This window comes from Marmota monax, unplaced genomic scaffold, assembly GCF_021218885.2.
Source record: "Marmota monax isolate L192 unplaced genomic scaffold, Marmota_monax_Labrador192_F-V1.1 WCK01_AAM20220418_F8-fsc00145, whole genome shotgun sequence".
Lineage (NCBI taxonomy): Eukaryota > Metazoa > Chordata > Mammalia > Rodentia > Sciuridae > Marmota > Marmota monax.
This window is the reverse complement of record NW_026695201.1, coordinates 1,623,245-1,633,989: the sequence shown is the minus strand read 5'-3', so window position 1 is coordinate 1,633,989 and position 10,745 is coordinate 1,623,245. Positions and strand designations below refer to the sequence as shown.

The 10,745-nt window shown below is 38.9% G+C and overlaps 1 protein-coding gene across 3 annotated transcripts; it reads right to left on the bottom strand.

Moving 5' to 3' along the window:
* Positions 1 to 300: 300 nt before the first annotated feature.
* On the bottom strand, positions 301 to 4,541 carry LOC124082558 (T-cell surface glycoprotein CD1b-like). Of its 3 annotated transcripts, none has more exons than XM_046429009.2 (6): positions 4,286 to 4,540; positions 3,730 to 3,996; positions 2,860 to 3,138; positions 2,466 to 2,747; positions 2,139 to 2,232; positions 301 to 1,434 (listed from the first exon to the last, which is right to left on the bottom strand). In XM_046429009.2, the coding sequence occupies exons 1-6, from the start codon at positions 4,503 to 4,505 to the stop codon at positions 1,380 to 1,382; spliced, it is 1,197 nt and encodes a 398-aa protein (XP_046284965.1). In that variant the 5' UTR covers positions 4,506 to 4,540; the 3' UTR covers positions 301 to 1,379. The 3 variants fall into 3 exon arrangements, with proteins under 3 accessions (XP_046284965.1, XP_046284964.1, XP_058430118.1); XM_046429008.2 differs by having other exon boundaries at positions 4,268 to 4,537; XM_058574135.1 differs by lacking the exon at positions 301 to 1,434 and adding an exon at positions 1,447 to 1,792 and having other exon boundaries at positions 4,268 to 4,541.
* Positions 4,542 to 10,745: the final 6,204 nt, after the last annotated feature.

The following is a 10,745-nucleotide window of genomic DNA, read 5'->3' as shown; positions in this document are numbered from 1 at the left end:
TTACAAGTGACAAAAACAGAGATTTACAAATTAAAGAGATGGAAAAAGATATACTTCAAAAACACTAGAAACCTGTATGGATGCACTTATTTTAGATAATCACCATATGGGCAAGTAAGCATTATTCAAGTTAAACCAGTAAGTTCATCACAAGGAAGATAGAACATTCGTAAACATTGTGCATGTGATGACACATTCTCTAAGTTATAAAACAAAACTATGGTGCAGAAAGAGATGTATTAAAATCCACAACTTTGGTGCAGAATTTTTAATAGACTTCTATGAACAACAAAGTATCAATAAGATTTAAACATTTTTAATAAACATGACTTAATGAAACATTTAGAATTCAAAACTCTTAAAACCGAAAAGTATACATTCTTTTTAAGTAAACATGGGACATTCATTGTCAATATATGTTCGTGAAGCAACATACACTTCAGGTAGCTAAAAGTGTACAAAATGTTTCCCTGGCACAATTAAGTTAAAAATCAGTGATTAAAAATGCAACCAGAAAATTCCCCCATGTCTAGAAATTCTGAAATACAAATTCTGAATACCTGATGTGTCAAAAAGCAGATGTTATAGGAAACATCAAGCTGACAAAGGCAACCCAGCACTTCAGACTTTCTGATTTGCACTAGTGCCCTGCTTCAAGGAAATTTTTAGCATTAAAGCACATATGGGAAACTAATGGCTGAAAATAAGTTACTTAAGCAACTGCATCAAAAAATTAGGAAAAAAAATACAAAAGCAATTTAAACTCAAGGAAAGTAGGAGGAAGAAAACAACAAAGAAAATGATAAGATCATAGAAACAACCAACAAAACCAAAACTTAGTTCTTTTGAAAACTTTATGAGTCGATACACCCTTGTCAGGATAACAGAAAAAAAAAAAAAAGAACAAGAGTTAAAGTTCACTGGGAGTGTGACTCAGTGGTGGGTGTTTGTCCAGCATGCACAAGGCCCTGAGTAATTCAATCCCCAGAACCATACACACAAAAAAATAAAAACATAGAGAGTGAGAACAAATTTTCAATACCAGAGGGAAGGGAAAATAATTATTAATACAGTAATAATAGAAAGAGATGAAGAATCTGTTAGCAATAAATTAGGCACATTGAATAACTCTTACAACAAAACACTTGGAAAACACAATGTACCAAACTTACATAATCATAAGAAGTGTAAATAGATACCTAAGTGATGAAATCTATGATTGATACCATCTTACAATCAACAGTTTTTGATTATTTTTAATTATGATTATTGTTTGAAACTACGAGGACTATTATTTGATCAAAATCCATGATCACTGGATGCAATGTCACGAGATTGTCGGCTGGGCTAACATCCGAAGCTTCTGGACTTCTTGGTACTTATTCTAAGTGGGAAAGAAGACATGACGAGGGTTGACAGATTTCCTGATAAGACCTGTCAAAAGAATGACCAAAAATTAGCTCTACATGAGTGACGTATATGGCCACATTCATCGTTCAAAATGACAACTATTGTCATATTGTTAGTCACAATGACAAAATGTGGAAACAGCCCAACTATAAATGAATGGATAAACAAAATATGGGCAATGATACATGCAATGAGATGTTATTGGGCCTTAAGAAGGAAGGAAACTCTGGCACCTTCTATGACATGGATGAAACTTGAGGACACCTTGCTAAGTCAAACAGGCCAGGGGCAAAGAGACAGACATTTCATGATTCTGTGTATCCGAGGCACAGAGAAAACACAAACTCGCAGAGAGGGAAGGTGCAGCGGTCACTAGCAGGGCCTCGGGAAGGGAAGGAATAGCAGGTTTTTGTTCTTTGTTGATGTTGTTTTTAGGAGAAGTGAGTTTCCGTTTTGTAAAAGGAAAGATCCTGGAGTTGGATGCTGGTAAGGGCGCTAGTGGACTTAAAAAAATGGTAAAGATGGTACATTCGACGTTATGTGGATTTTAACACATTAAAATAATAATAGTCATAGTAATAATAATAATAATAATAATAGCTCCACACAGAAGATGAGAGTTAAGAGGGGAGTGCTGGTGGAAAGATAGAGACAAGTGTGCTCTAGACAGATGGAATGGTGGGAGGAGTGAGAGGGTGCAGGGCAAAGAACACTTAATAAAAACTTACCGATGCCGCCAAAACCACAGGGCAAGGCCCAGTGAAACGACCAGACAGAGCACCATCACCATCAAAATGATCACAGCAATGGAGACGGAGCCTCCTGCCGATTGGGAGAGGACACGAGATGGTACTTCACATCTCATCCCCTCACCCCTGGTTTTCCTTCAGCCAGCTACCGAGGGCCTCATTCTGTTTCTCCTCCTCCCTTTCTTTTCCTCTTTCCCCTTTTCCCCTTCCTCCTCTCCCTCTCCCTCCCCATCACACTACCCTTCCCCAGTCCCTCTGTGCTTGAGCACCCCCTCCCCCCATCTCCAGCCTGGGTCCCACTCTTACCACCCCAGTGGAGGACGAGGTCCTGTCCCCCTAGGCTGCTGTGCTTCACCCTGCAGGCCAGGCCAGCCACCTCCCCAGCTGCCACATCCAGGGTTGCTTGGAGATGCCATGTCCCATCACCATTGGGCATGATATCACCTCTCTGAGTGCCCTGCTGCTCCTGGTCACCCCGCATCCACATCACCCACACGGGCTTTGGGTAGAAGCCAGACACATGGCACACCAGCAGCAGACGGCCAGGCCCAGGGCTGGGGCCACTGGACAGCCAGGCCTCAGGCTTCACTGGGACAGAAAGGGGTACGGATGGTGTCACATTATGACACTAACCCATAGCACAGGGACTGAGAATTTGGGCCTAGGAGAGGTGGTGGAAAGTGAAACAGACAGCACTAACCTTGCCTCTGCAGATCTGCCTTCCCCGCCTCGAGGACACCCAGGAGAAACCGGGGGCAGGTCTCATACAGCAGCTTCTTCACAATGTGGAAGATGTCTCCATAAGGTCTGAGCAGGGCGCATACGAGCTGTGCCCTGCTGCCCCCTTCTGGAGCAGGCACACACGAAGAATTCCTGAAGCTCACAAAATCCAGGCCTCCTAAAGCCCCCCTTAAGAAGCTCAGGATGGCTCCCCCGGAGTGCAGCTCACAGCCTGCTATGCCCTGGATCTCAAAGGGGTCTGTGCAGAAGGAAAACAGATGAAAGTTACAAACAAGCAATAAAGAGATAATAGGGAGGACCAAGGATTTTGAATTTGGGTGAGGATAGAAGCTTGGAATCCAAAATAATTACACCATCTAGACACTTTCAGAAGGTGGAGCCATGGAGTTGCTTGTCATAAATGGATCAAGAGCGTGGTAGAATGTGTGGTGGGTAAGAGGGCACAGGAGAGGCAGAGGACAAGGAAGAATACCATGCAGTCACCAAAACAGCATTCTAGAGAGAAGCAGAGGGTCATGTGGACCGAAGGTCGAAGGGATGGATAAAAAGAAAAGCCATACTTTAGGTCACTGTAGCAAAGTAAGGATCAAGTTTCATGGGAAAATAAACCAGGGACTGGTCACAAAGCAACTGCCTTTAACTGTCACAAATGCAGAAGCAGCCAGAGTTGGGGACACTTTGTGGAGGTGTAGAGGGAGCCTGCTCTATAGAAGAGTGTGCACATAACTGGGCAAAGAAGGGAAAAGAAGAAAGGGCCAGAGGGAGCATTTCCCTCAACCAAGAGAAAACTAGTAACGGAGAAGCCGCCAGGTCTGAGGATTGGACTTACATTCCAACTGGAACTCATGGACGTGGGCCCGCATTTCTCGAATGAATGCAAAGGTATAGACCCGAAATAGCTCCACCAAATCAGATATCTCCACATCACTGAAATTCCCCTTCGACCAGGGCTTCAGGAATATGGCAGTGTCTGTGACACTATTCCAACCATGAATCTGCAGGCCATCCAACCAGCCTGAGCCGTGATATTGTATCCAGGTGCTGTTGACAAAGGATGAGATTTGGATGAGGTGGAATGAGGTCGGCCCCTGGGAGGCTGTGAAGAAAGGAAGGAAAGAGAGTGAAGAGAAAGGGAGAGGCAGGAGGGAAAGAGAAAGCATGCAGCAAACAAAATCCCAGGGTCTGCAGAAACATAACGCTTGGCACATTTGAGAGCCCCCAGGGCCTCAGGCTGCAGCCCCACCTCCAGCAGGTGGAAGAAGGCCAGAGTCAAGAGGGGGCAGGACTCAGAGTACACGGGCACCTGGGCAAGGCACCCTGCTTTCAACCAGGTCCTCTGCACCAGTTTACGCCACAGTCATGCTTACCTCCCTGATTGTCCCCACCTGGGTAGAGAACTGCTAATACAAGCAGCAGCAGCATTTCACTGAGGGAAGACTTCTGGCTTTCGGCTGATGTTTGAACTCTCATTTCGGAAACCCTGTTTCTCAGCACTCTGTAGTGACTTCCTCTCTTCCACTGAAAAATCTCTTCCTCAGACAAACTGTGTACCAGAGAATTAAAGGTGCCTCCTACTCCTCTGGGGACTCCTACTCCACCTCTCATTTCCCCTGCCACCCTGACTTCTAAGCTTTCTTGTACCTCCCTGACTTCCTTCTTCTGACCTCAGAAGAGCCCCTGTGAGATTTTGAAACACCATTTTACCTCCCTGAACCTTATACCCACCTTATTAAATAAGAGGGTAGTACTAAATAATTGCTCAGATTCCAATCTGTGAGGATTCTTTCAGTTTCTCCCCTCAATTCACCCCTTCCCTTCCCCTCCCCTCTCTTCTCTGCCACTGTTGTGAACCCTTCTCAATATTTTCAGTGTCTCCTTTTTCTTAATTGGTCCTCTTTGTCTGGTGTCCCCGACCTCATACTCAAGTCTGGTTCTGTGTGTGTGTGTGTGTGTGTGTGTGTGTGTTCCTCTGTCTGTGTTGATAGTCACTTACCTAAAGGAAAAACATTTTAAAAACCTCCTAAATCCCGGATTCAAACATGATAAATGCTGCAGTTTATAGTTCAAACAAAATTATCTAATACCATACAATTTTTGAGGGTAAAAATGGCATTTGGTACTGTACTACTTTCTCCAAGTTCCCACCTGACCTTTGGTGTAACAGATATTCATGAGACAAGCAGAACTCTAAGAGCTAAAGTCAAAAATAGCTTTTTGGGGTAACATTCTACAAGTAGTACGGTCCTTTCCTTTTGCAATAATTCACAATCTCTGTGACATTTAGGACTTTCCCATCACCATATAAATCATTACTATAGGTAGAAGTAGCCTGCCATATTTTTCCTCAATATTTCTTAGGTGTTTGTTCTGAGGTGTTAACTCCTACCTTATCTTTGCATGCCTTTGGAAAGTCTTGTCAATATGCTTAAAATATACTGAATGAAAAATAGAGATCCTAACCAACATCTTGGTTTAAGGATGATTTTTAGATTTTCACTAATGAGGAAAAAAATACAAATTCACATATATCTTCACATCATCTTGGAGAAACATGGTAGAAACCAATTCCAAGTATCAAGGTTTGTCTGCTGCTAACTGATTTTACTATGCAAAAAAGTAATGGAGCTTTCTCTGTTCCCAGAAATGAAAGGCTCACAACAGTAGAAAAAAAAACAGCTTTCATCTACAATTCCCACTGCCTAATCAGAAAGTCATAACTGCTGTCCAAATGTCAGACTATGTGTTTCTTAATGATATTCCCAGACTTAAATATATAATATAATCTAGTCCACTGTTTAGAAAAGAGACACAGATAACAGCATGGAGTTAACATCAGCTATCATTCACACAGCATTTTTTTTAACTTGGTAAATGTTTCATTTACCCAAGATAGAACACCCGAGGTTCAGCTTACTCCGTGTGCTGTGGTTTCACTTGCATGAGCAGAGCTTAGGAACACAGGGGCGAAACCTGGGAGGTGTGCAGACACATGGAATGGACAAGTCCTCCTGCACCACCACCCTACACTGACAGCCAAGAGGAAGCAGCAACACTTGGCCCCAAGAGGATGCCTCGGGGATTAGCATGAGTGCCTGCAAGGTACACTCAAGCAGAGAAAAGAAGCCAGAGGCAACAGATACAGGGGGGTTCTGAGAGTTCTGCTCCCTGTGTCAGGATGCTGTTAGGATTCTCTTCACAGGGCTAGAGCTTGCTTGTCTAAGCCACACTCACTCCACCGTTGCTGTTACTGTGAATGTCTCAGCTTGGCTTTAAGCTTGGCTCCACCTGCCAACAGATTCACTAGGACGAGAAGATGATACCAGACAGAAGAGCCCTCAGTACTTCATTTTACAAAGGCCACTACACGCAGCACACGAGGACTCCTCTCTCCATGAATGACACTTTTGCCAAACAAAATCTGAGTAGGAACAAATTTTTCAAAATTTATATTCTTAACTTTCCTAGTCAGGAGCCTAGGACTTTAGGTAATACCTACATTAACAAAAATCATAAATAATAATTAAACGTGAAAATTTGCTGCTCTTGCCTCCAAATCCCCCAACAATAAATATCTTAAAATCCTGTTCTACAAGCAAAGAAGGAAAATGCCTTGAATCTAAAATAAAACTTATGCAGAGCTGAAGCCAATAAAGGGCCTTCCATAGAATTCCATATTGAAGTTGCATAAGCGGGATGGTATCTAACGGTGTCTGAGGCCAACACTGAGGTTCCCTGTACAGACTGAGTAGTGACCATAGCATCTAAGAAAGCTAAACTAAAGCAAATGACTCATGAGATAACATTTTTAAAAAAATTTTGTGACCTAAACCAAGTAATAACATTCAACAATATGACATGCATGCTTTCAATATCATTTAACATGTTAGTATATGACAGGTATATTTTAATCTCCTTTTTCATTAATGTGCCAATTCATTTACTCATGCATTCAACTGAGATTTATTGAGTGATGTGTGTGTGTATACATATATATATAATTGTATGTATATATATTAATTTTATATATATATAATTGTATATATATATACATACATACATACATGTATTCCTTTTTATTTCAAAATCTCTTTGGTTTAATCTTCTAACAGCTTTATTAAAGTAAAACTGACATATAAGGAGCTATATGTAATTTGAAGAGTTTACACATAAAAACTCTCAAAAAAACCTGTCAGAGCAAATTCCATGCAGTAAAATTATAAAATGCAAAATCATTATATAATAATCAATTGCCAGTTGGGGCTGTGGCTCTGTGGTAAAGCACTTGCCTAGCACATGTGAGGCCCTGGGTCTGATCCTAGGCACCACATAAAAATAAATAAACAAGATAAAATCATTGTGTTCATCTACAACTAAAGAAAAATATTTTTTTAAAAAAGATCAATTGCCTTTCTATATACTAATAATAAATCAGATAAAAAGAAAATTAAGAAAGTTATCCCATTTAGCATGAAAAATAATAAAATAATTAAGTATAAACTTAACCACCGAGGTGAAAAATAGGACATATTGAGGAAGTAAATTAAAAGAGACAAAGATAAATAAAAAAAAAATGCCCCATGTTCCTGCCTTGGAAAATTTGATATTGTTAAAATATACATACTTACCCAAATAAATTTTCTGATTTTTTGTTATTGATGTTATCCCCACCAAAATTCCAATGACGTTTTAAAAATAACCTGGAAGTAGAGAAAAATCCTAATATTGCTCATGAAATCACAAAAGTATAAGTAAAGTGATATAAATAAAAGAATAAAATAGAGACATCATATTTTCTAATTTCAAAACATAAAGATCCAGTAATTAAAGGTAACGGATAAATCAATTAGCCTAATTGAATCATTCTAGAATCTGTACCTGTATCTTAAGTATATAATTATGTAAATGCATCTAATTATTTTCAGTTGTGAATTAAAAATTAAGATAATAAAAAAGTATGGCACTGGCATAAATACAGATATACAAATCCAAGGAGCAAAAGAGTAAGACCAGAAATAAACCTACATGTATAGCATCAACTAATCTTTGACAAAAGAGTCATTGGCTTGATGTTGACCAGCATCCGGGGATTTTATAGATTGTCAGTTAAGTGGCCTATAGTCAGTGATAATGCACCTGCCCCGCCATTTAATTGGACACAGATGGGTTTAAATACATGTGAGTTGGACTGATTAGCAAACCCAAGGTTGTCTGGACTGAAGGGCCAAGGGCCATTGTTGCTGTCATTATAACAGGACCTCATTCTTGCAATTTACTTTCCTTTTAGCTGAATTTTACGCTTTACAAGAGTATACAGTGAGATTCTTCTCTCTGAATAATATGTGTACTTGAATAACAGATTACTTGGAGTTCATATTTTGGTGCCACTTTTTATTTTATTCTTTAAAGAATTTACAGTTGCTGATGAGGAAACTTCTGTAAACTGAGTTGTTACTGTTTTATAGGCATTTTATTTTTCCTTAGTTCCCAAAACACTTTTTGAAATAAATTTTATTCACATAACTAAGGAATACAATGTGATATGAGAGAATATATATTACAGTAAAAAGGATACTATAGTGAAGCAAATTAACATACCCATTATTTCATAGAGTATACCATTCAGAAACAGCTAAAATCTACTCATTTATGATGGACTCCATGTATAGTACAATTTTATCATCTTTTGCTTTATGTGTTTAGGATTCTTTTATATATACTGCTTTATACAGGTGTTTTAATCCATGTAATTGTATATTTTAAAAATTCTTAATTAAAAATTATAATAATTATCTACTAAACTTTTTCCATTTCTTTTGTCATAGAACATCTGTGGGTCAGATTCTGCAGTTTACAATATAGTGTGTGTGTGTGATAATTTCTCATCTATTCTTTTTTATTGATTTTTTAAAAAACAAATGACATTGGAATGCATTACAATTCTTATTACACGTATACAGCACAATTTTTCATATCTCTGATTGAATATAAAGTATGTTGACACCAATTCGTGTATTCATACATGTACTTTGGATAATGATGTCAATCACATTCCACCATCCTTTCTAATCCCCTGCCCCCTCCCTTTCCCTCCCACCCCTCTGCCCTATCTAGTGTTTGTCTATTCCTCCCATGCTCCCCCTCCCTACCCCACTAAGAGTCAGCCTCCTCATATCAGAGAAAACATTTACCATTTCTTTTTTGGGGATTGACTAACTTCACTTAGCATTATCTTCTCCAACGCCATCCATTTACCCGCAAATGCCATGATTTCATCTAGTCTTAAAAAATAATTTTTTCCTCTACCTCTAGTAGATTCCACTTTAATACTCCTCATTCTATATATCTCTTTATTGTTACCAGGATAGAGAACGTCTTATCTGCTGTATTTTCTTTTAATTTCAATGATTATGTTTCCCATTTCCATGATTTAGTCCAGGTATTTTTTTCATATCAATTGAATGTTATTTTGTTTCCATTTACTTCTGTTCCACACATTTTCTTCTTTTACATATGAAGGAAAATATATGTCAGGCTCCATCAAATTTCCTAAAACTGAATATCTGAGAACCAGAGAAGTTAAGAAACAGAAATGGAATCTTTAATTTGGCATATTTTCCTGCTGGTTTTTCTTCTTCACCCAAAACCAATTAACAATCCTTTCCTTTGGCTCTGTCTCTCCACGGCATCATTGGAACATGTAAATCAGTGTGTCCCAGGAATTCTTTTAACAAACCCAAATATCTATCACAGAAAAAGAGGAAAATAATTTTTAAACTTATAAGAACTTAGTGGCTATTACCACCGTAAGTCTTTCTCAGGGGTTTGGAGAACTATCAGGAAATGAATTCCAGGAATCCAAGAGATTCATAGAAGAATTATTTACCCCAGTAATCTCATCAAAGTCACTGAGTATTAACTACTGCCATGCAGTCTTCAAAGCCAAAAATCATGGTGGTCATATGCCTGTAACACCAGCAGCTCAGGGGGGTGAGGAAAGATGATATCGAGTTCAAAGCTAGCCTCAGCAATTTAGCAAGGCACTCAGCAACTCAGTGACACCCTCTCTCTAAATAAAATATAAAAATATTTTTTTAAAAAAAATTTGACCACAAATTAGAGAGCAAAAAAACCAAAACAAAAACCTAAAATCTTTCCTCAACTTAATACTATGTTCCTATTCTCAACTTATGAATTCTCAAAGTTTAATAAGAGTTGATTTCTTCAGAATCTGCATTGGAGAGATTTTCTGTTGGGTGGATTTTCCATTGAAATTAGAGAGTTCTGGGCTGGGGTTGTGGCTCAGTGGTAGAGTGCTCACCTAGCATGCATGAGGCACTGATTTCGATCCTCAGCACCACATAAATGTAAAATGAAGATATTGTGTCCACCTAAAAAAAAACTTAAGAATAAATATTAAAAAAAAGAAATTAGAGAGTTTTTTTGAAACCTGCAATGTCTAATTGAGATAAAGTAATCTTGAGTGTTCCTCACTTTTTAAACTATTGCAAAAGAATTACTAGAATGTAAAAGATACCACAACACTGGCGCCACACTCACCAAAATTTTAAACAAGTCTAAAATATGAGAACAATAATCTAGTCAAAATCATACTACCAGAAGAGCGTATTTCATATTGCTAAAGACCATGTCAGAAACGGAGTGGTGAGTCCTGTCTGATGGTTAGGGACTCCCTGTCAGTCTGAATGTAGAACAGCAATTGCCAGAGTCTGGGAAGGGCAGTGGCAATACATAGGTTTGGTAAACAGGTACCACGTTGCCCAAAGTGATCAGCAGATTCAAAGCGGTCCCCATTAAAATCTCTATTAAATGACATTTCATAGAAAT